Source organism: Heloderma suspectum, chromosome 5, assembly GCF_057233095.1.
Source record: "Heloderma suspectum isolate Gila_16-S chromosome 5, 16-S_ref, whole genome shotgun sequence".
Classification (NCBI taxonomy): Eukaryota; Metazoa; Chordata; class Lepidosauria; order Squamata; family Helodermatidae; genus Heloderma; species Heloderma suspectum.
The window spans coordinates 100,235,392-100,259,986 of record NC_139462.1 but is presented as its reverse complement, the minus strand read 5'-3'; the positions used below and the strand labels follow the sequence as shown (position 1 = coordinate 100,259,986).

The 24,595-nt window shown below is 43.5% G+C and overlaps 1 protein-coding gene across 1 annotated transcript in view; it reads right to left on the bottom strand.

Annotated features, from left to right (window-relative positions):
* Positions 1 to 21,323: 21,323 nt before the first annotated feature.
* The window catches only part of KCTD8 (potassium channel tetramerization domain containing 8), an 83,210-nt gene continuing 79,938 nt past the window's right edge, over positions 21,324 to 24,595 (bottom strand). The window contains exon 2 of the mRNA XM_084860324.1: positions 21,324 to 23,075. Within this exon, the coding sequence (XP_084716450.1) occupies positions 22,615 to 23,075 (461 nt within the window). The 3' untranslated portion in view covers positions 21,324 to 22,614. The remainder of the gene's footprint in view (positions 23,076 to 24,595) is intronic.

Here is a 24,595-nt window from a genome sequence, read left to right as displayed (position 1 = left end):
ATAATAACAGCCCTGCTGCATCAGGCCAAAGGACCATTAGTGCAGCGTCCTGTTTTCAACAATGTCTGGGAAGTGGGAAACCCACACAGCAGGCTATGAAGATAACAACTCACTGTTCATTCCTCCATAAGTGGCATTCAAAGGCATACAATGTTGCAGTGTAGAGTGCTTCTGCTCAGAGTTCGAAACACTCCATTCCATTCTCCCTCTCTCTTTTTCTCCCCCCCCCCCACCCCGCAACAGTCAGTCATCATTCTTACCCATCATCACTGGGTCATTTTCTTTTTAACTTGAGATGCCAGCATTCAACCTGGGACATGTTGCATACAAAGACATGTTGCATGCAAGTTGTATCTACCACTAATCTATGGTCCCTTCCCATTTGTGTTTTATAAAAGTTTCTTGTTTCTAAACCAAACGTGCTACAATAATGGAATCCTCCAGCCAATACAGATGAAGCTCCAGTGCTGCTTTGCACTGCCTGTGAAATAATGACTGTATTCTGTTCACAGTCCAGCCATTATAAAGATATTACACCATCATTAAATTGAATCTATTATTCCACTCTTAAAACAACTGATCAATATCCATTACCATTCACTGAAGACTGGGACCAAAATGAGATTATATAGTAAATGAGCCACAGACAATGTAATGATCCCTATACTCTGATATATTTAAAGATACCCTATCCCCCCACCCCCCGTAGATTATTTCCTTAAAGGAAACTGAAAAATATCTAGCAAGTGTCCCAGATAAGGGGGATAAAACTTTTGTTACAACATTTTTAGCTTTTACTTGGGAATAAACCTGACTGAACTCAGTGGGACATACTTCCAAATAAAGGTCTGAGGTTGTTGCACAGCTCTTTGAAACAAGTTTAGATGGGCTTACAGGTGTTTTGGACTGAACAATGTCTCATATACCACAACACCTTGATCAGGATCCAAAGAGCTACTTGAGGCATGCCCCAAATCTTGGGCATGCCCAGTGGAATTTTTGGCTTGATTTCTTTGAACAGTTAGGCCACTCTGCCACATCACAAACTGCTTGGGAAACTACCCTCCAGTAGTTTCCCAAAAGTAGTTTCCTGTGTGGAGTGTGTGTGTGTATCTTGGGGGTGGGGTGCTGCTGCTGTTCAAAAACACACAAATCCAAGGCCCCTTGGATGGGAGGAATTAGCTGCACAGTTCTTTCGATCCTCCTGACCATTGTATGGCAGTAGCTAAGGCAATACAGCCAACTAACCTTCAAGAAAGAAGGAGTATTCTTATCTATAATGACCTCTACTTTTGAAAAAGACTTTTCCTGCAGTAGGAAAAAAAAAAACCCAAATATATTCCAGGGAACAATCACTGTCCAGAAAGAAATTGAAAATTGAACTTCTCTAAATGTACAGTAAAAACAGTAATAGCACAAGGCAATGGAAACCCTTCAATTACACAGTAAAAGTGCAGTTCAATAATTTATTCAGCTCAGTGGGGAAATAAAACAGGTACACTGAAAGAATCCCAAAGTCAAGAAATATGGAATAATTACTATAATGACATTTCAGACATTTAAAAAATGTCTTAACATCTATTGAATTGATGGCTCTAAAATGTCTCTTAGGGTGCACAGCTCCCAAGCAGGAGGGATGGAATAGCGATCACGTCCCTTTAACGAGTTCCATGGCAGGAAACGTTTCAGAGGTTTGGTTTTCTTCAGTGGTCTCTACAGCTGGTCAACACAGCCCCAAAGTGCCAAGAAGCTCAACCTCCTGGGCATTTCCCATTCTTCCGGTTGTGAAGTTCTTAAAAGAACAGGAGCCTCTGCTTGGTTGGGAGTGGGCACCCTTACATAGCAGGTATGTTTTGTTCATACTTTCAGATATCATGGGTTAAAAAATCATAGATCATAATTCTATGATCTAATGTATGATCTGTGATATGATCTATGCTCTTTTTTACTCACGATATCTGCTTCACACATCTATCCTCATCACAGTGATGACTTGTGTGTGTGAATGGACGAATGTATATGTTCAATCAACCAAGAACCTTTCAGTTTAATATGTTGTGCTAAGGGCTTTCCATGTTCACTTATGCTCCAAAATGCTAGCAAATTACATCTGTTAAGGGCCACACCCTTAACAGATGCATTATGTTGGCAATGTGCATATGGGATGGTATCTTACACTGTCATTAGTTTGAGCTTCAGCACTACATTGGAGCTGGTGGATGGCTGTCAGTGGCAGAATGGTGGATCTACTTTCATGATTGGTCTGTTCCCTGGAATAGGCACATGGATTCTATGCAACTGAAGCTGTCATGCAACTGAAACTACCATTTCACATTAAAAATTTCCAACTGGCAACTGATTCCAGCAACATATAATGATAGAACTGGAAGGGCCAAATGCGCAGACTGTGGAGGAGGGTGTGTGGCCACTGCCTGGGTCAGCAGCAGGGAGCTGGGGCTGCTCTGCATGACCCCGTAGCCCCCCACACACATATTCTTTCAACCAGGATAGGCAATCAGGTGCTCTCCAGGTGTTTTGGAGTACACCTCCCATATGCCCCAGCCAGTGTGGCCAATGGTCAGGGATTCTAGGGGATGTAGTCTAAAACATCTGGAGGGCAACCAGGTTGACTCCCCTTGCTGTAGGGATTTCTACCAACTGTCCTTGCAAGGAATAGGGTAGGGGCTGTAGCTAGGGATGTACAGGTTTTGTAAAATCCATTCCTTGCCTTTCATTCTGTCATCTGCACATTGACAGAACTGGATTTTTTCCAATTTCCCACATTTTCACAAATTCACATTTGTGCAAATTCACACTTGCAAAAATATGCAAATCCCCCCAAATGTCCAAATCCCCCAAATGCACAAATCCCCCCCTCAAATGTGCAAATCCTCCCCCCCTGTTCATTTTCATGCTTTAGACTATGGGGGAAATGTGCATTTTCAGCTAGTGTTTTTTTTTATTTTATCATGTGAAATGAGCGCATTTGTGCAGTAGTTTGAACACTCTTTGGCGTTGCCCTTCTTTAGAATTGGAATGTAAACTGACCTTTTCCAGTCTTGTGGCCACTGTTGAGTGTTCCAAATGTGTTGGCATATTGAATGCAGCACTTTAACAGCACCATCTTTTAGGATTTTAAATAGCACAGCTGGAATACTGTCATCTCCACTAGCTTTGTTGTTACTAATGCTTCCTAAGGCCCACTTGACTTCACTCTCTAGGATGTCCGGCTTGAGTTCAGTGACCGCACTCTCATGGCAATCAGGGACATTAAATCTTTCCTGTATAGTTCTTCTGTGTATTCTTTCCACTTCCTCTTAATCTCATCTGCTTCTGTTAGGTCCCTGCCTTCTTTGTCCTTTATCATGCCCGTCTTTGCACAAAACATTCCCTTGAGATCTCCGATTTTCTTGAAAAGATCTCTAGTCTTTCCCATTCTATTGTTTTCCTCAGTTTCTTTGCATCGTTCATTTAAGAAGGCCTTCTTGTCTCTCCTTGCTATTCTCTGGAACTCTGCATTCAGTTGGGTATATCTTCCCCTTTCTCCCTTGCTTTTCGCTTCCCTTCTTTCCTCAGCTACTTGTAAAGCCTCCTCAGACTGCCACTTTGCTTTCTTGCATTTCCTTTTCTTTGGGATGGATTGAGTTGCTGCCTCCTGAACTGAATGTTACGGACCTCCGTCCATAGTTCGTCAGGCACTCTGTCTATCAGATCTAATCCCTTAAATCTATTCCTCACCTCCACTGTATATTCATAAGGGATATGATTTAGGTCATACCTGAATGGTTTAGTGGTTTTCCCTGCGTTCTTCAATTTAAGCCGAAATTTTGCAAGAATCAGCTCATGATCTGAGCCACAGTCAGCTCCAGGTCTTGTTTTTACTGACTGTATGGAGCTTCTCCATCTTTGGCTGCAAAGGACATAATCAATCTGATTTCGATATTGACCATCTGGGGATGTCCATGTGTAGAGTCGCCTCTTGTGCTGTTGGAAAAGAGTGTTTGCTATGATCAGCGTGTTCTCTTGGCAAAACTCTATTGGCCTTTGTCCTGCTTCATTTTGTACACCAAGGCCATGCTTGCCTGCTATCCGGGTTATTTCTTGACTTCCTACTTTAGCATTCCAATCCCCTATGATGAAGAGGACATCTTTTTTTGGTGTTAGTTCTAGAAGGTGTTGTAGGTCTTCATAGAACCGATCAACCGCAGCTTCTTCAGCCTCAGTGGTTGGGGCATAGACTTGAATTACTGTGATGTTGAATGGTTTGCCTTGGATTCGTACTGAGATCATTCTATTGTTTTTAAGATTGTACCCCAGTACTGCTTTTCCCACCCTTTTGTTGACTATGAGTGCTACTCCATTTCTTTTAAGGGATTCTTGCCCACAGTAGTAGATATGATGGTCACCTGAATTAAATTCGCCCATGCTTGTCCATTTGAGTTCGCTGATTCCCAAGATGTTGATGTTCAATCTTGCCATCTCATGTTTGACCACCTCCAGCTTACCTTGATTCATGGATCTTACATTCCAGGTTCCTAAACAATATTGTTCTTTACAGCATCAGATTTTCTTTTCACCACCAGACACATCCACAGCTGAGTGTCCTTTCGGCTTTGGCTCAGCCGCTTCACTCTTTCTGGCACTACTTGGAAATTCCCTCTGCTCTTCCCCAGTAGTATATTGGACACCTTCTGACCTGAGGGGCTCATCTTCCAGCGTCATCTCTTTTAGCCTTGTGATACGTTCCATGGGGTTTTCTTGGCAAGAATACTGGAGTGGGTTGCCATTTCCTTCTCCAGTGGACCACATTTTGTCAGAACTCTCCGCCATGACCTGTCCATTTTGGGTGGCCCTGCACAGCATAGCTTATGGCTTCACTGAGTTATGCAAGCCCCTTTGCCACAACAAGGCAGTGATCCATGAAGGGTTTTTTTATGACCCCTTTCTATGACTACATTTTTTTTTATGACTACGTTTTTATGACTACATTTGCATAAAATTCCAGAACGTTTTTAAAAAAAATGGTCCGTAAGTCTGCGGAATCCATGTGACTCAAGAAAGGCCAGTCCACTGCAAGATCCACAGGTCAGATTCATAGAAATCCAAACTCCTTTGATTCCATTCTGGATTTCTCCAGCATCCCTGGTCATAGCTCAGTGGTAGAGCATGCCGAAGGCCCCAGGTTCAAACCCAGGCATCTCAAGGTAGGGCTAGGAAGGAATCTTGTCTGAAACCCTGGCGAGCCTCTGCCAGTCATTGTCGCCAACACCAGGCTAGATGGACTAATGGACTGACTCAGTATAAGGCAATTTCCTATGTTTCTAAGTCAAGCGCTCCTTTGATTTTGTATACTAGGCCTTGCGTAGGAGCAATTTTGCTAAGAGAAACTTGCAACACCTCTTATCCTATCCAGACAGCAGTCCAGTGTGAATGGAGCCTTGCAGGGAATTCTGGGTCATATTCAGGCCTGAATTTGGGAACCCACAAGCAACAGCTCAACAGGTAAATCCATTTTGTAAGGAAGGCTGTGCTGTGTGGTGGGTGGAGGTTTTTAGCTCCCAACATCCCAGAGGTTAAGAGTGTCAGACTGGGACAGGGGAGAGCAGGGCTTGAATCCCCCTGCAGCGATGAAGCTCACTGGGTGGCTTGGGGCCAGTCACCAACTCTCAGCTTGCGGGGTGGTTGTGAGGAAAAAAATGGGATGGGGAGGACAGGCAGGATACAAATGCTAAGAAGTAAAGAAGCAAACAAGGCCTCAAAGTTGGCTACGCTTTGCTGGTGTAGTACAGTGGCTAAGAGAATGGGCTATAAATCCAGAAATCTGTGACTATTAGATCAGTCTTCCCCAATCTGCTGCCCTCCAAATGTTTTGGATGACAACTGTTGGCATTCCTAAACACTGGCATCCTGGCTGGGGCTGCTGGGAGTTGTCATCCAAAACACCTGGAGGGCCACAAACACTTAGCCCCATCCTCCCCCATTTATTTATAGAAAATACTGGCCTACCTTACACGGTTATTGTCAGAATCACAACAAGATGGCATATATGTGTGTGTGTGTGTATGTGTGTGTGTGTATATATATATATATATATATATATGTATGTATATGCTTTGAACACACTTGAATGCATTATGCAAATGCTAATTATTAGTAGTGGAGGCTGAAGATCCAGATTTCAATGCAGCTGTGAATCTGCTCTGGATTTCAGTCAGAACCAGTCAGAACTCTAAAGGAGCTATTCAAGGTACTGAACACATTTTGGGGAAAGGGTTCAGTTCCTTTAGAGTTCTGTCTGGTTCTGACTGAAACCAAGAATGGATGCACAGCCCCACTGAAATCGGAGCCACCAGCCTCCACCAGTAGGACTGACTTATTCCTGTCCAAACATGCACAGGATTATGCCCTACAAGAATGTGAGAGGGCTTGCATGGTCATGTGGGCTAGTCGCACCCCGCTGCTAATGTGCATTGCACACACACAGTGCCAGTGTGGTGTAGTGGTGCTGAACCTTATTCAGTACCTTGGATAGCTCATTTAGAGTTCTGGCTGGTTCTGACTGAAACCCAGAGCAGAATCACAGCCCTACTGAAATCAGAGCCACCAGCCGCCACTGGTAGTACCAATTTGGAATCTATAATTTGTCTAAATTGGTGACCCCTTTAATATGTGGCCTTTGCATAGGCTTTGGAGTGGGAGAAGTTAAACTGTTACCCATTCCTTGTTTACTGCATGTTTGTCTCACTAGAGGTTATGCCCTGAGGTGTGGTGTGAACTGATTGCAACGAGGACTGTTGAACACAGCCAAGATAGAATTCAAGCTTTCTGAGCCCCCTGCCTGAAATACTTTTTGCTTTCTCCAACTCTCTTATGTATCTCACTTCTTCAGGGATGGATTTAGTGAACTGAGAATATAGTGCGGGGTCAGTTATGTAGTAATGTTTTGCTGTGGTCTATTTATTTGGCTTTGGCATTAAAGAGTTGTCCTATTTTGACGCAAAAAAGAGCACAATGCCGTGTGCTCTTCTGTCAATCCAAGCAGAGCAGCAAAGGGTTAATTTAACACCCTGGGCCTTGGAGATTAGTTCAGGCTTAACAGGTGTTTAGAAGCCTTTTCTAGCTGTGCTGAATCCTAGCTTGTCGATTTCATATTGGAGGAAAAAGACTAAGCAATGTAAACATATTGGATACTAGGACAGCAACAACAGCAGCAACAACAACAGCTAGGCTTTGCATTTATATATTACTTCTTGAGCGCTCAAGGCAGGTCATAAACATTATTTCCAGGGTGGTAGCTGTGTTAAGTCTGTTACAGCAAAAACAACAAAGAGTCTAGTAGCACCTTAAAGACCAGGCCAGCACATTTATTCTGGCATAAGCTTTTGTGGAAGGCAGCCCACTTCATCTGATGCATGAGCTGTTATACTGAGTTACAAGAATATAAACATAGATGGGGTGGGGGAGGAGTCCTGTTGGCTTGGGCATGCTGGGAGTTGTAGGAGATTTTTCTGTCTAAACATGCATAGGATTGCACCTTAAATGGCACATCTGCCTTCACCCTAGTGGCTTCTTGTTTTCTACAAGCCACATATTGGCTGGGTTCACACAACATGCTAACCCACACTCAGTGATTGGGTTTGTGTGTTGTCTGAATCCAGGATGTGGCTTACTTTTCTCAAACAAGCAAACTTGAGAACACATGGTTTTTTGTTGGGTTGTTCAGGGTGGTTAACAAGCCACACTGCATGGTTAACAAGCCACTCTGTGGAAAATGTCCTGGGTTCAGACAACATGCTAACCCATAGTTCAACAAACAACCCACACTCAACCACTGAGGGTGGTTTATCGTGTTGTGTGAACCCAGGAATTGTCACTGTGCTCAGATCAGAATGGAAGAAAGCAATCACAGTCCCTTTAGAGGACTGATAAAAACTTCCAAAATGAAGTGAAACAATAATCAGATTCATCCCAAACCAAGTGTATTAATTATATATATATATATATATATATATATATATATATATATATATTCAATCAGCTGTTGAAAAGTAGGGTGCAAGAGATCTCATATTTATCTGGAACACACTTCAAGTCTAGATTATATATAGTGCAAATGAGTTGCGTATCTCATCTGAAATATAATATAAATTTCAGATCACAGCTTCTGAAAAAAAAAATCATTTGGTCTTTTACCAAAATAAATGGTTTGTGTTTTTCCTGTGTTTGTGTCATTTTCATTTTGCATTCTGATTATTGCAATACAGTGCTTGCTGGACAATCCCTGATTATTATTGTTATTGGAATCCAAAAAATAATTAATTACTTGACAGAGAAAAAGGAAATGGTCACTTTCACACAGTTCTTTGTTGCCTAACATGATAGTAAATGTGAAGCCTGATATAGTTTCCCTTGCTAAAATAATTGCATGTGTCAAAGAAAAAAACTGTCGTCAAAAACGGTTCAAAACATTAAAAAAAAACCCAACACCCTGCAGAAATGCTTTTTAATGGGGAAAAGTTATTGCTGTGTACTCTTCATTTTAATATTCACCCTGAATCCAAAAGAACCACTACTGTACAATTGTCAATGAAATGAAAACAAGTTTGCAGCCATGGAGGACTCTGACGTGCGTTTGACTCAGCTTTGGGCTATGAACACCTGAATTGTCCTACGAACAGGAACCATCGTAGATGGCCTTCTAAGTTCTAATTCTTCTTTCCTTGTAAGGGCACTGCAATCAAACTTTAATGTGACATACATCTGATGATAAAATAGACCCAAATTCTTTATTTTCATGATGCAAGGGACAAGTCTGAAATGATTTCCAAGCTTGTGCTAACTTTAAAGGGATTTGCAAAGTGACAAGCAGGAATCTTTAACCTTATTTTTGTTAAACTCCACCTCACCCAATTTACAAACACTTTGAGGAAGCCTCCACAAAAATAATGAGCAGTTTTGTTTAGGGCCATTGTGGGCTATTGGTTTCAAATCTTTACTCAGCCATGAAGGTTGCTGGCTGAACCTGGGCCAGTCACTTTCTCTCAGACTAACTAACCTATCTCACAGGTTGTTCCCTGATCTCCTTGGAAGGGTTACGAATTCAGAATTTTTACTGACCGCTGTACTGTTTCATTAACTGTTTAGTAATTAAACTAGTGGCATCCCTGGCATGGTACATTTTTAGTCTATAGCAGGCTTCTGCAACATAGTGCCCTCCAGATGTTTTAGACCCCACCTCCCATCCACCACAGCAAGCATGGCCAATAATGAGGGACAATAGGAGATGTTGACCAAAACACCAGGCTTGGGAAGGCTGGCCTATAGTATGGCATACTAGAATATAAATGCTATTCTTAAAAGTTATGTCTGTTTGTTATGCATGTTTCCCTATAGTGCTTGTAGGAGAAGATGAACTTCAGTTATTACACTGCTATGATTACATGGATAATCAGGTGTGCCTTTGTATTGTGTATACACTTTGACCTTGCTTTCACCCATATGGATATAATCCATCTTCCCATGCCCTATGAATATAGTCACCAACTATAATATGCACTGAAGCACTGGTTTCTACAATTCTCTGCAAAGAACTCTTAACACTGGTCCCAAGATTTCAAATTCAAAAGAACAAATTAAACTATTTTTCACATGATTCACTTGTCAGAATCTAAGCCATCAGAAAGTGAGATGGCTGATAATGCAGTCTGAGCTCAAAACAGTGAGAGAGAGAGAGAGAGAGGGAGAGGGTGAGGGAGAGACATGTAACCTAAAGAAACCAGAAGTCAGTCAAACTGTAGTTCTATGTAGCCGTTCACTGACACATGTGAGAAGGAAAAGGGTGGTGAGAATAAGGATGCACATCCATTCAAGCCCCAGCCTCAACATCCCCAAGTGCAGGGGTGCCTCTAAAGACCTTCATGTGTTTAGCACTAAGGTTTGCAGAGGGCCCATTAGCATGTTAAGAGGGTTAAATCCCTTCAAAGTGCTTGGAGGTTGCTCAAAACCACAATAATAGAAGCTTAGCTAGAATGTATACCACAGGTTAGGAAAGGGAGCACCAAGTCCAAGAGGTCACAGCATGAATAATGAACAGTGTTAAGGAAGCTATTAGAGAAAAAAAGGCTTCCTTCAGAAAATGGAAGTCTTGTCCAAATGAGGAAAATAAAAGGGAGCATAACCTTGAACAGAGGAGATGCAAGCAAACAATAAGAGATGCAAAAAGGCATTTTGAGGAGCATATCTCTAACAACATGAAGTGGCCAAGTTTCCTGATGACACCAAATGTCTTAGGGTGGTTAAAACAAAAAGGGATTGTGAGGAGTTCCAGAAGGATCTCTCTAAACTGGGAGGATGGGCATCAAAATGGTAAATGCGGTTCAATGTAGGCAAGTGTAAAGTGATGCACACTGGGGCAAAATATTCCAATTTCAAGTATAAGCTGATGGGATCTGAGCTAGCCATGACTGACCAAGAAAGAGATCTTGGGGTTGTGGTGGAGAACTCAATCAAAATGTCGACCCAGTGTGCAGCTGCTGTGAAAAAGGCAAATTCCATGTTAGGAATAATTAGGAAAGGAACTGAAAATAAAACTGTCAAGATCATAAGTGCCCTTATACAAATCTATGGTATGGCCACACTTAGAATACCTTGTAGAGTTCTGGTCACCACACCTAAACAAAGATATTGTAGAGTTGGAAAAAGTGCAGAAAAGGCAACTAAAATGATAAGGGACTGTAACAACTCTCCTATGATGAAAGGTTACAACAGCTGGGTTTAATTAGCTTTGAAAAAAGGCAAGTAAGGGGAGACATGATAGAGGTGTACAAAATCATGCATGGTGTGTAGTAACTGGATAGGGAGACATTTTTCTCCCTGTCTCATAATACTAGAACCCGGGGTCATCCCATGAAGTTGATTAGTGGGAGATTAAGGACAGATAAAGGGAAGTACTTTTTCACACATCACATAGTTAAACTATGAAATTCTCTTCCACAAGATGTGTGATGCCCACCAATTTGGGTGGCTTTAAAAAGGGATTAGACAAATTCATGGAGGAGAAATCTATCAATGGCTACTAGTCCTGATAGCTATATGCTGCTTCCAGTATCAGAGGCAGTATGCCTATGTACACCAACTGCTGGGGAACATGGGCAGGAGGGTTCTGTTGGACTCATTTTCTGCTTGTCGGTTTCCTGGGGGCAACTGGTTAGCCACTGTGAGAACAGAATGCTGAACTAGATGGACCCTTGGCCTGATCCACCAGGGTTCTTCTTACATTTTCTTATGTTTGGCTGAATGCATGAAAATCTTCTCCACAGTTGGGAACTGTGCCTTCCAACCCCCCTGCAGACCTTCCTGCTCAACCCACAAAGATCAATAGAAGAACCAGGTGGGTGGGGATATTGGTGGCAGGGCCTTGCCCCGCCACATGTTTAATCCTTGCATGTGCTTGTGAGGGTCTACCAATCATATGTACAGCTTGAGACATGGGATGAGGAAGAGAAAATGGAAGACAGAGGAAGAGAGAAAACTGTTCTGCTCAAGGCCCAGACAACTTATTGTAAGTATCCTATAGGGGGGATTAGAGTTGGGTGGGTGCCTTTTCTTTCTCCAGAACTGTGTTGTCTCTATCTCCAACTCGAGGCTTGGGGCTAGCTGCTTTCTAGAATGATGTAACACTGCAGGATATGATGGGGTGTGGGGAGAATGAAGTTGTTCTTTATCCCTCCCACACTCCTGAAACTTCTTTCCTTCTTTGAGAGACCTGAACAGCACTAAAGATCTCCTGCTCCATGTTGCCTGGAGCCATGAACATGAGTACTCAGCAGGCACATCTTTTTGACTGATGAGATGGTTCTTCTGTAACATGGTTCTTCTGTAAGGAATCTATCTTGTCATCAAGACTCATGCCCACAGCAGATCCTGAACTAGTTTCCTGAGAAATGCCAGGAGTGAGGGAGGCATGTAGCACCACCCAGCCAGGTCTGGATGACACAGAGGAGATCAGTCAAGGAAGCCAGCTTGCACCAGTAAGCCACAACAGGTCAAGTGATACTTCCTGACCTTATAAAAGGCAAGCTCCCTGGGTCAGGCTTTCTCACTAGTCAGGTTTCCTCATTGGTCTAAGAAATGAGGAGACCTGCTCTTGTACATTTTTCATTGCTCTCCCTCCACATCACCTGTCCCTCAAATGCTCAGCAACCAGGTCTGACACTCACTGAGTGTTGCTGACTCAAACTGGTTGTTGTTCTCCAGGCAGGAAAGTAACTTTTTTTCACGCCCCCACTTTAGAATCCTTCTAGAGGTTGGAGGGACTGAAGATGTCTTCATATGTGCAACACTGAGCCACCATGGCACTTCCTCCTCACGTAATGGGAACAAGTTTTCCAACAATGAAAATGAATGGAAATTGTACAATGGACAACTCCGCTTCATTCCTTAAACAGGAGCATGTGCAGAAGATGTTGCTGATGGACCTGAACCTATGCTACTCCAAATTTCAGCAATCCTTCCTCATGGCAAGCATTTGCTTATATAATCAATAATTGCTTATGTATTTGCTTATATAATTTGAAAACCTCTTTCAAATTGTGCAGAGCTGTGTCCAAAAGGATTTTAATGAACTTTCAACACCGAAGTGATTGGATCTTAAAGTAGACCCACTTGGTGTTTTCACATGACATATGACGGCTGGGGCTTTGCAATTTTCTTAATGTATTGACATTCCTAGTAGCAGCTTTTTCAAAAAAACATACCGCCTTAGCAAGCCGTACCTGTTAATGAACAGGCAAATGTACCACTTGGCAGTACCTCTGAAGCAGAGTGTTTGCTCATGATGATCTTATCACTACATAAATGGAATTTCAATGAATCATCCAACCTCCTTCTCTTCGCAAGCTAATTCCTCACATGGGCAAGGCCAGATAACGGTTCGGGACTCACAGACTTTAGTTGTGACAACCACCTCTGCAATCTCTGAAGCAGCTATTATTTGTTGCTTTTTTGCAGCAGACTGCCTCAAGTGCCTGCAGGCAGAAAAGAAGCAAGAAAACCACTGAAATAGATACCAGTTCAAATAGGTTAGCTGTGATTTTTCCATCTCTAATTACATGCACAAATGCAGTATGATTTTAATGCAGCCATTTTTCGACTGTGTCTCAGAGAGCACTGTGCTTCCACAAAAGCTTAGCATCCCAACGAGAAGATCAGTAACAGTGGACAAGGTTTCCCAAAAGACAGCTGGCCCGGCAGCGCTATGGATCTTTCCCTGCCACGCAGAGCCACAGGAAGTGTTAGATGCATTTCTTTTTTGAAGCAGTGAGAGTGATGTAAGATTTTGGCAAGCAAACCAGGCAACCAACCTTGTTCTCAACCTTACCAGCTTGTCCTGTAACCAATAGCACTCAAGAGGAACTATTTTTGGTTTAATATTCTCAGACAGTACAGTATGGGACTTTGCTTTGCTCTTGAGCTGGAAAAGATCCTCATGAAGGAAGGAATTTGAACAAAAACACATTGGGGACAACAAGGCCCTATGGAAGCCGACCAGGCCCAGTGGGAGCACCCTGCTTGCTCAGGCACATTACCCTCGCAGGGCTCACTGGGGCCGATGCCTACACTGCTGGAGTCCCCACCTCTCAGCATCACTGCTGGCAACCAGTGCCTTGGGCCCCCTGGAGGAGCAGGCACTGGCCCTTGCAGTGATGCAGCCATGAGTCACCCCCTTTCCCCAGATAGGCTTACTCAGTGGCAATGCAATACTGGGGCGGGCACTGTCTGTGGGGAGCTGGTGGCTCCAGAAGCCCCAGTCAGCGCTGTGTGGGTAGCACTGTGTCAAGGGCCTGCTGAAGCCTCGTGCCAGGCTTTCCTTACCATGTATTCTGGGGCCACGGGAAGGGGTAACCTTAATTGGCTTAGACTTTCCCCTCATGAGGAGGAACCTTACATGCATGCAGCGGTGTGCATTCATGGCCCCTTCACACAGCCGCTGAATAGGCAGGAAGCAGTGAATATGGCAGATGTGTGTGTTGGCAGGGCTACTGGCACAATCCCCTCATGCGTGTTTTCAGTCTGTGAGAAATAATTCCGTGAGGACAATTAATTAGGTTACACAGAAATTACAGTTCTACAGCCAGGATGTAAGCTAATCCTGATGAGAGTTATGAAAATTAAGGGGATGTCTTACTCCCACTTGTATAACAATGAAAAGTTGTAGTGTAGTCAGATCGCATCTAAGACCTCTGTTACACGTATCCTACACCTCTTCCATGGTTGCTCCCACACCAGCTCACGTAAAGGCTTCTGTTTATGTGGTTCCTCTGTGTTTATCATACACAAGCGATGTACCTTTGCTTGTATGATACGGTAAACACACTGCTAGAGAAACCATATGGGGAGACTAAGAACATTGCCAAGGGAGACACACGAGGAAGACTCTACGGGGCAATAACCTTTGCCGTTACTTCTGTAATAATAATGATAGGACATGTCTACCTGCATGGACTTGCAGTCTGTTTGGAGTACACCTGTAGTAGAGCCTTCAGTGTATTGGCTCCATCTCTATGGAAGTCCCTGCCTGCAGATATCAGGCAGGCCAATGTTGTTTTATTTTTGGCACCAGCTGAAGGTATTTTTTTATTTAAACAAGCTTTCCCTGACTAACCAGCCATGGTTTTTTTTGGTATAATTTGATTTTAAAGGTTTTAATTCTGTATTTTGATTCTCTTTCCCCCCCTCCTTTTTATTGTTCGCTGCTCAGGAATTTTATTGGCTAAGGAGTGGCTTATAATCTTGTCAATGCATAAATAATCAGTGCAGAAATGATGTGCAGAGTTGAAAACGCAAGAGTTGGTGAATAAAAGATGGCTGGTGCCCATGTTTAGCAAGACTGGGCAGTTGCTCTCATCCATTAAAGGGCCCCTCTACCAGTGGTGCCATCTTGGTTCCCACTCTGTGCAGGGTCTAGCCAGGTTGCAGCAGGTGGCACCTATAGGTGGCACCTATCACATAGGGATAGGTGAGAATTTTGTTTGAATTCGATCTTGGTAAGAATTTAATAAAATTTGCAAAGTTCTCATATTTGGGAGAAAAGGAACTTGAGACTAAAACAATTCAACTATGAGAGAAATCGAAACCGATAGATTTGTTCATCCAGGGAGAGGGCATTGAGTGCTTAGCTCTTTAAGACTCGGTTTGAAGCCTTGTCTGTTTAATCATGTTACTACTTAATTAGGGTTGCTGCCTCTTTTTTTCCTGATAGGCTCCTTATCTTTAACAGCTACATGACAGATTGGTAAAACATGGTCCTGTCTATGCTGGGAACAGCTCTACCTACTGAATTTGGCTGGCACGGGTGAGGATTTAATTTCAGTTCAGTTTTGATAAGAATTTACCAACAATTCTAAAAATGTGCATGTGGGGAAAGGGAAACGCTGCAAACACAAAAGGGACAGATTGGTTCATCGCTACTACGACCTTGCCAAGTCCTATGTAAAAGAATGCTGCCCAGGCTTCCATGTGACAGTCCAGGGGATTTTGAGACATTCTCTTGATTCATGCACTCCGCACCCTGAGACGGTTATGGAGCTTTCTTCGGCCAAAGCACCCCCAAAAGCTGCAGCTGGCCCAGAGTAAAAGCAAGGCAAGCAAAGTTGATTCTCGTGATATGCAGTATTTATTTACATGATCGATACTGTCTTTGTTCTGAGGCAGTTTCTTGGAGTACTCACTGGCCATCAGGAGGGAAAGCATTTGTTGCAGGGAGTGCAGAGACTTTGCATTCTGAGTATGCGCAATCGTTTATGCACAGCTTGGCGTTTTATGCCAGGCATGAGGCAATTGTAATGCTGCTTCGCATAAACGATGCCTTCCTTGTGGAATCTTGCAATGGGCTAAGCTACTGGAAGCCAGTGGCTATTACCATGATAATTTGAGCTGGAACAGTGACAGCAGCGCATTATGAACCAGTAACGGGAAAATAATGTTCACAGAGTATATAGTTGCCTTGCATGGTAGTATGGAAAGATAATCCTTAATTATATTGATGCTTTTCTGAATGGGATCTTATCATGCCTCTGAAAGTCGGCAAGAACCAGGCATTGCTTCTGAGCTTTTGCAGGACTTGTTAACAGACAGGCTTCTTCATCACCAGCTGCAAAAGAAGTGCTTTCACATCAAACAGCATTTGTGGGTGAGCCTTTTAATGTGAATTAAAATGGGGTTTAAAACCTCCTCATACTCTCACGGGGCAAGTTTCATCTTCAAATACAGACCAATGCTTGTAAGTGATGTCTGACTGTTTGGCAAGATCCCCAGCAGAAATGAAAAACAACAACAACAACAACACCCTAATTTTATCAGGACAGGAAAAGCGGCTGAAAGAGACACGTGTCGTGTGGCATTTGGAAGCAGTCTGCTGGCTTGTTGTTTAAAATTCCTCCATGATAATGATTGATGCCAGAGACTTCCATAAATATCCCAGAAGCATGTTAGTAAATGATTTAGGAGCAAAAGGCCATAGAGACTGCTGGAAAGCAGAGAAGATTATCAGATCAAGCATCACCACTTCAGAGGACTTGGGCTTGGCCCTTCACCAGTTGATGGGTTGCAATGCAATTTGATACAGAGACAGACTTTTCATCTGCTTTTGGGACCAAGTTCCCTCATTAGCTGTTTGAAGAGGGGTGTAATAAAGCGAACATGCATTTCTATGATATATATGGGTCAGGATCATATGTTCTAATCTGGGGGGTGGCAGAAATGGTGAATGCTTCTACATTTCACTGAATGCTGTGAATGCTCCCATAGAACATACACAGAATGTACTGGCCGCTGATTAGATTCTGGGCCCAGTTCAAGGTACGGATTAATACCTTTAAAGGCTGGGATCCTTGCCTAGGAAATGAAACTTCCTGTGCATCTTTCCTCACACTATCAGAGAAAGGCCTTGCTCCATATTCTTTCTTTCTCAGATGTGATGTGAGATTGATTTGGACACAGGCTAGGACTGTTTCCATCCATCCTCTAGAATTCCATGCCTAGGGAGATTTGACAAATCATTTGTCTGTTTTCTTTCTACTGCCAAGTGAAAATATTCATTTATACCCGTTCCTGGCTATTAAATGATCAATGTTCTGCTGACTGTTTTAGTATTGCCATTTAGAATCATAGAATAGTAGGCTTGGAAGGGGCCTATAAGACCATCAAATCCAACCCCCTGCTCAGTGCAGGAATCCAAATCAGAGCATCCCTGACAGATGGCTGTCCAGCCTCGTCTTGAATGCCTCCAGTGTGGAAGAGCCCACCACCTCCCTAGGTCATTGCTTCCATTGTCGTATTGCTCTAACAGTCAGGAAGTTTTTCCTGACATTCAGCTGGAATCTGGCTTCCTGTAACATGAGCCCATTCTTCCATGTCCTGCACTCTGGGGTGATGGAGAAGAGATCCTGGCCTTCCTCTCTGGGACAGCCTTTCAAGTACTTGAAGAGTGCTATCCTATCTCCCCTCAGTCTTCTCATCTCAAGGCTAAACATGCCCAGTTCTTTCAGTCTCTCCTCATAGGGCTTTGTTTCCAGTCCCCTGATCATCTTCGTCGACCTCCTCTGAGTCTGAACCCTAGGGATGGGGGAGAATTTCTCCCCAAAACTTTGGGGGGCCGAGTGCCAACGTATTCAGCCCCCCGAAGTAGTTTTGGGGAGAAATTCTCCGCCCCCCCCGCACCCCGACCCCCCCCAGGATGGGACTTACCTTTCCCGAATGTCCCTCCTGGCAGCAGGTCCCGGCGGCGGTTTGGCAGGTCTTCGTCAGGGGCGGGGGCAGCAGCCGGTCTTTCGACCGGCTGCCGCCGCCGCCATTCCAAGAAAAGTAAAAAAAACAAAAAACGCCCCCGTGATAGGCTACGTGACGATTAACATAGCCTATCACGGCTAGATTTGCAAAGTCAGCCGTGATAGGCTACGTAAATCGTCATGTAGCCTATCATGGGTGATTTAAAAAAAAAAAGAAAAAAAAGCGCGTACGGCTAATGGCTATTTGCGTTGCCCTTATTTTCGCCGTAGTCTACATAAAGATTTACGTAGACTACAGCGACCAAATAAGGAACGCGAATGGCGGCTCCCTATGGGGGCCGCCATTTGCGTACGCGCTTTTTTTTTTTTAAGTCACCCGTGATAGGCTACGTGACGATTAACATAGCCTATCACGGCTGACTTTGCAGATCTAGCCGTGATAGGCTATGTCCAGTCTATAGCCGTGATAGGCTATAGACTGGACATGCCAAACTAAGGAATGCAAATGGCGGCGCCCCTTGGGCGCCGCCATTTGCATAAGCGCTTTTTTTTTTTTTTCAAAGTCACCTGTGATAGGCTACGTGACGATTAACGTAGCCTATCACGGCTGACTTTGCAGATCTAGCCGTGATAGGCTATGTAAATCGTCACGTAGCCTATCACGGGGGCATTTTTTTTTTAACTTTTTATTTTGCGGCCGGGCGAGGCGAGGCACCTCCTCCCCAGCCTGAATTTCGGCCGGGCGAGGCGGGAAGCCTCCCCCCCGGCCTGAACTTCGGGGGGAGCAGCAAAGCGCCTCCCCCCCACCGCCAAGCAAGCTGCGAGACCAGGTAAGTGACTTTCGTGCACCCCTACTGAACCCTCTCCAGCTTCTCTGCATCCTTCTTAAAATACGGTGCCCAGAACTGGACACAGTACTCCAGAGGAGGCCTAACCAGTGCTGAGTAGAGGGGAACTAGTACGTCCCAGGATTTGGAAGCTATGCTTCTATTAATGCAACCCAAAATAGCATTTGCCTTTTTTGCCGGCACATCACATTGTTGGCTCATATTCAGCTTGTGATCTACAACAATTCCAAGATCCTTCTCGCTTGTAGTGTTGTTGAGCCAAGTACTCCCCATCTTGTAACTGTGCATTTGGTTTCTTTTTCCTGGGTGCAGAACTTGGCATTTATACTAGGGATGGCGGAGAATTTCTCCACGAATCTCCAGGAGGCCGAATGCCAACGCATTCGGCCCCCCGAAATTGTTGGTGAAATTCTCCGCCGGCCCCCCGCCCCCCCCCCGGGATGGGACTTACCTCGTGCGAATGTCGCTTTCCGTGGCGGGTCCCGGCAGCGTTTCGGCGGCGTTTCAGCGGGGGCGGCCGGTCTTCTGACCGGCTGCCGCTGCCGCCATTGCAAAATAAAAAAGGAAAGTAAAAAAACCCCCAAAAACACCCGTGATAGGCTACGTAACGATTTACGTAGCCTATCACGGCTAGATTTCCAAAGTCAGCCGTGATAGGCTACGTAAATCGTCACGTAGCCTATCACGGGTGACTTTGGAAAAAAAAAAGCGCGTACGCAAATGGCGGCGCCCATGGGGCACCGCCATTTGCTTTCCTTAGTTTGGCACGTCTAGTTTACGTAAAGATTTACATAGACTACGGCGAAAATAAGGGCAACGCAAATAGCGTTCCCTTATTTTCGCCGTAGTCTACGTAAATCTTTACGTAGACTGGACATGCCAAACTAAGGAATGCAAATGGCGGCGCCCCTTGGGCGCCGCCATTTGCATAAGCGCTTTTTTTTTTTTCAAAGTCACCTGTGATAGGCTACGTGACGATTTACGTAGCCTATCACGGCTGACTTTGGAAATCTAGCCATGATAGGCTACGTAAATCGTTACGTAGCCTATCACAGGTGTGGTTTGTTTGTTTTTTTACTTTACTTTTTTTTTCGCAGCCGGGTAGACGGGGCGCTCCTCCCCGGCCTGAATTTTGGCGGCGAGGGATGGGGCGCCTCCCCCCCGGCATGAATTTCGGCCAGGCGAGGCGGGGCGCCTCCCCCCCCTCCCCTGAACTTCGGGGGGAGAACCGAAGCGCCTCCCTCCCACCGCAAAGCAAGCTGCGGGACCAGGTAAGTCTCTTTCGTCCATCCCTAATTTATACCTATTACATTTCATTCTGTTGTTTTCTGCCCAGCGCTCCAGTCTATCCAGATCACTTTGAATTTTGTTTCTGTCTTCCAAGGTATTAGCTATCCCGCCCAATTTTGTGTCATCTGCAAATTTGATACGCATTTTAGTTGCATTCTTATAGCATATAAGAATTATATCATATTTTATAAGGTTCTAAACTTAAGGTTGCAAGTCACATTGAGAACCTTTTTTTTAGGGGAAAAATTACTAATATTGAGACCAAAGAAAATTAATTATATGCTTTATCCCAAGACCAGTTCTTATATTGCAAGCTCTCATGTTTTGGTCTTAGGATGACTTGAGATGCTGCTTTCCCTAATGAACAGAACAATGGTTGTATGGTCAAGCAGAAAGTTGGGAAGTGGAGTACTCTAGGAAAAAAAAATACTTACCATCATGGACATTTGGCATCATGACCATTCCCCACATCAGTCTCAACTTGACAACATCTGTCACTGTTAGCTCTTTGGACTAGCTGCAATCTGCATGGTGATCACCACTAGCTCCAAGTGGTTTGTGGGGACTGGTAGCTTTTTCAGTGTGCCCAATACCAGCAAAAATGTCTGTCTTAAAGAGGCTTGAGGAAACTTAGTGGGGCAAAAATAGAAGAAGGCACATGTCTTTATAATGAGGAAATGTCCAGGTAATGCCACTGGTGCAGATCACTGAAGCTCCTCCACCAGCTGTACCTGTCAGATTTGCATTTGTTTATTCTTACACTGCAAAATATTTTCAACATTTTGTGCCTGCTTCCTTATACACAAATAATTTAGCCATATCCATTTTCATGAATGATGAGCCTGATCTCCTTGAAGTTTCAACTTTATATAGAAAGGTGGGGTAGAAATGTCATAAACAATGGGTTGGATCCAGACTTAGTCTTCTTAGAAATCACCCACTAACATCAGTAGGGTTTAACATTGGTCATTACTAGCTTAAGTCCTATTGATATCATTGAGTGTACTCCAAGTATGATTAAGTCTGGATCCAATCCAATAAAAGCAATTGGCCAGTTCACACATCATTGTGAATTATGCTCATGTAAAGGTGCCAGTTGTGCGATTTCCAGAAGCTCTATATGGATAGGGTACTGCTTATGTGATCCTTGGAAAAATCACACAAACAATGCAGCGCCACATGCCTTTGAGGTTATCACATGCTCTGTGTACCAACCAAAATGGAAAGAGTATCTTTTTAAAGACACATATTTAGTTAAAAAAAATGAGTTACAAGATCTGAATGCCTGAAGGTTATTCTAGACCTGTGGCACCAACGATACCTTCCAAAAGTGAACTGCTTTGCTAAATTAACAACGGTGCTGGTATGCTTGTAAAGAAAAGCATGAGACAACAGAATTGAGAAGGTAAATTGTTGATATATAAACATAATGCACAGCAGTATTTCACAAGTCTCTGCAAATTCATCATTCATCCAAATACATGCCTGTTTTTATCAGAATTTTTTTTGTGTCATTATGAATAAATATTAGTTTTTGCACACTGGGAAACAGTTTTTGTATGGTATATCTTGTTAATGACATCTTAAATTTAGTATTTTGGCAGTAATTTCCCATCAATTATCAGAAGTATTATTTTCTTTGTCAACTAAAATACTCTTTGTGCACTCTGGTTGAGATTTTATCGCTACTATACTGAGTAGTAATCAATAACACTGTTCTTTTCCATCATACTGAATCTCAATTGAACATTTTAATTAAAACTCACATACCCCAAGCATTATTCATTTTCTGCTGAAACATGTTGATTTCAATTTGGTAGCAGAGTAGAAGCATAATGAGAACCCTGCAGAAATTCTCCTTAAAACCTACTTGAAGATACAAAGACTAATAATAACAGAAGAGTAATAAATCAAGAAAATCTAACAGTAGGCCCCCTTTTAACAAATACATTAAGGTCTTTTTATTTTTATTTTTCCAACTTGTTGACTAACATGAAAACAGAAAATTTTCAGACCACTTTTCACAATATGCTGATAGTTTTGCATTTTACAGAAACAGTCCTAGCAAACACTAATAGATGAATGTTGGTGCAATCATAAAACAGTATAAGGCATATTTACACCATCCTTACAAAACAAACACACAGCCACACACAAATCCTCACAAGGTTCAATTCCAAGGATATTTTACATTTATAATCTTAGTATTGAACAAAATATTTATCCAAGCAGCAGTCAAACCTCTTGTTCTTGTGTGATCTACTCATCACTATTGTGCTCATGCAAAATAGACATTTGCTTTATTGCATTAACATTTTTTCAAGTGTTCGCATTTAATGCTGTTATCATAAGCACCATTCTTCTTCACCCAGTGGAATTTTGTGTTGCTGCTATTATTGTGGACATAAAATGATGAATGATCCGATGATATATTTGTTTCACAAATGAGAAGTTTGAAAACCAAAACGTCTCGATCATGCAAATTTTAACTATTATAAAAGAATCCATGGTTTCATTTTATTATTTCCTTTAAAAAAGAAAGGAAAAAAAGGTCCTATCCAACATCCAATTCACAGAAAGAAATAAGCAGCAGGAATCTGATGAGTAGACCAGAAAGAAGTACATCAGTAGAAACTGGCAACATAATAAACATCTAATGCACCACTGACACGTCATGACATTTTGAAAAACTATACCCCATACTTTTGTAACAGTTCAGACTGCCATGGGCGTTTCCGTTCAGGAAAATAATCTGGAATGTGGATTTTTTTAAAATCCTGGATACATTTTTTCATCTCTTCTTCAACACTTAGCTTCTCACACACCTTTCTTTTACAGAGATTTGTTTCTCTGGACTTGCTAATGAGAGTCTGAAAAAGTTCACTGTTCCTGCGTTTGTCAGGTGGTGGCATCCACTGCACTGGTGCCTTCTTAGATGGCCGATCCAGTGTTAGAGTATTTGGCTGGTGCCCTGTAGACTGCTGAGTACTAGCAGCATTTTCTTGGGGGGTGCTGGCTTCAGAGTGGCTGTCACAACTAGAAGTGGACAACTCATTGCATGAAGTTCCACTCTCACTTCCTTTGTCTGTAACTTTTTCATGCTTTGTATCTTCAGCTTCGTGTTTGGGAGACACTGTTCTCTGTGGAGGTCCTAATAAAAGGAGGGGGAGAAAGTATTAGTAGTCAATGAATAAGCAAATAAAGGACCTGTAATAATTTTCATTATATAATAACAGCAACAACAACAGAAGTGAATTCCCACAAAAAGTGGAGCAGTCCACCTCAAAGAATGTGGTCACGTTGTACAGAAATCTTGAGAAGGTAACCAACTTTCCTGTCTCCTTTGTGCTCCTGGAACCTCTGCTACCTTAATTGAAAGCTGAGCAGCTATAGAGATGGCACTGCCTCAATAGAAAATCCACTAGGTATTCTTCTCACATGATTACCATTCACTTTCATATTAGACACAGTGAACAAATGTACGTCCTGGTAACTCTGCCTTAGCTAGAAAGGCAAAAGCTCCACTCTCATGAATAAGTGCCATTTCGGTCGGGTCAACCACGCCCAAAGTAATCTCATCTTATCTGTAATGTAATGTACATAATGACAGAGTCACAATTCTGCAACCTGGACACATGGGAAACAGTATGTGCTATGGCTCCCACAGACCTCTGTTATAACCCTTCCATGCTTCTTCTAGGGCAGCTTGTTCTTTCTCAGGCCACTGCATGTGTTACTGCTAGGGATGGCGGAGAATTTCTCCCCGAAACTTTGGGGGGCCGAGCGCCAATGTGTTCGGCCCCCCGAACAAGTTTCGGGGAGAAATTCTCTGCACCCCCCCACCCCCCGCACCCCCCCGGGACGGGACTTACCTTTGGCGAATGTCCCTCCCGGCGGCGAGTCCGGCCGGCGGTTCGTCGGGTCTTTGTCCGGGGCGGGAGCAGCAGCCGGTCTTTCGACCGGCTGCCGCCGCCGCCATTCCAATAAAAGAAAAAAAAAACGCCCCCGTGATAGGCTACGTGACGATTAACGTAGCCTATCACGGCTAGATTTGCAAAGTCAGCCGTGATAGGCTACGTAAATCGTCACGTAGCCTATCACAGGTGACTTAAAAAAAAAAAAGCGCGTACGGATAATGGCGGCCCCCATAGGGAGCCGCCATTCCCGTTCCTTATTTGGTCGCTGTAGTCTACGTAAAGATTACGTAGACGACGGCGAAAATAAGGGCAACGCTATTTGCGTTGCCCTTATTTTCGCCGTAGTCTATGTAAAGATTTACGTAGACTACAGCGACCAAATAAGGAACGCGAATGGCAGCTCCCTATGGGGGCCGCCATTTGTGTACGCGCTCTTTTTTTTTTTAAAGTCACCCGTGATAGGCTACGTGACGATTTACGTAGCCTATCACGTCTGACTTTGCAGATCTAGCCTTGATACACTACGTTAATCGTCACGTAGCCTATCACGGAGGCGTTTTTTTTTTTAAACTTTTAATTTAGCGGCGAGGCAAGGCGCCTCCTCCCCGGCCTGAATTTCGGCCAGGCGAGGCGGGAAGCCTCCCCCCCCGGCCTGAACTTCGCGGGGGGAGCAGCGAAGCGCCTCCCCCCACCGCGAAAAGCTGCGAGACCAGGTAAGTGACTTTCGTGCACCCCTAATTACTGCTCGTGTTTT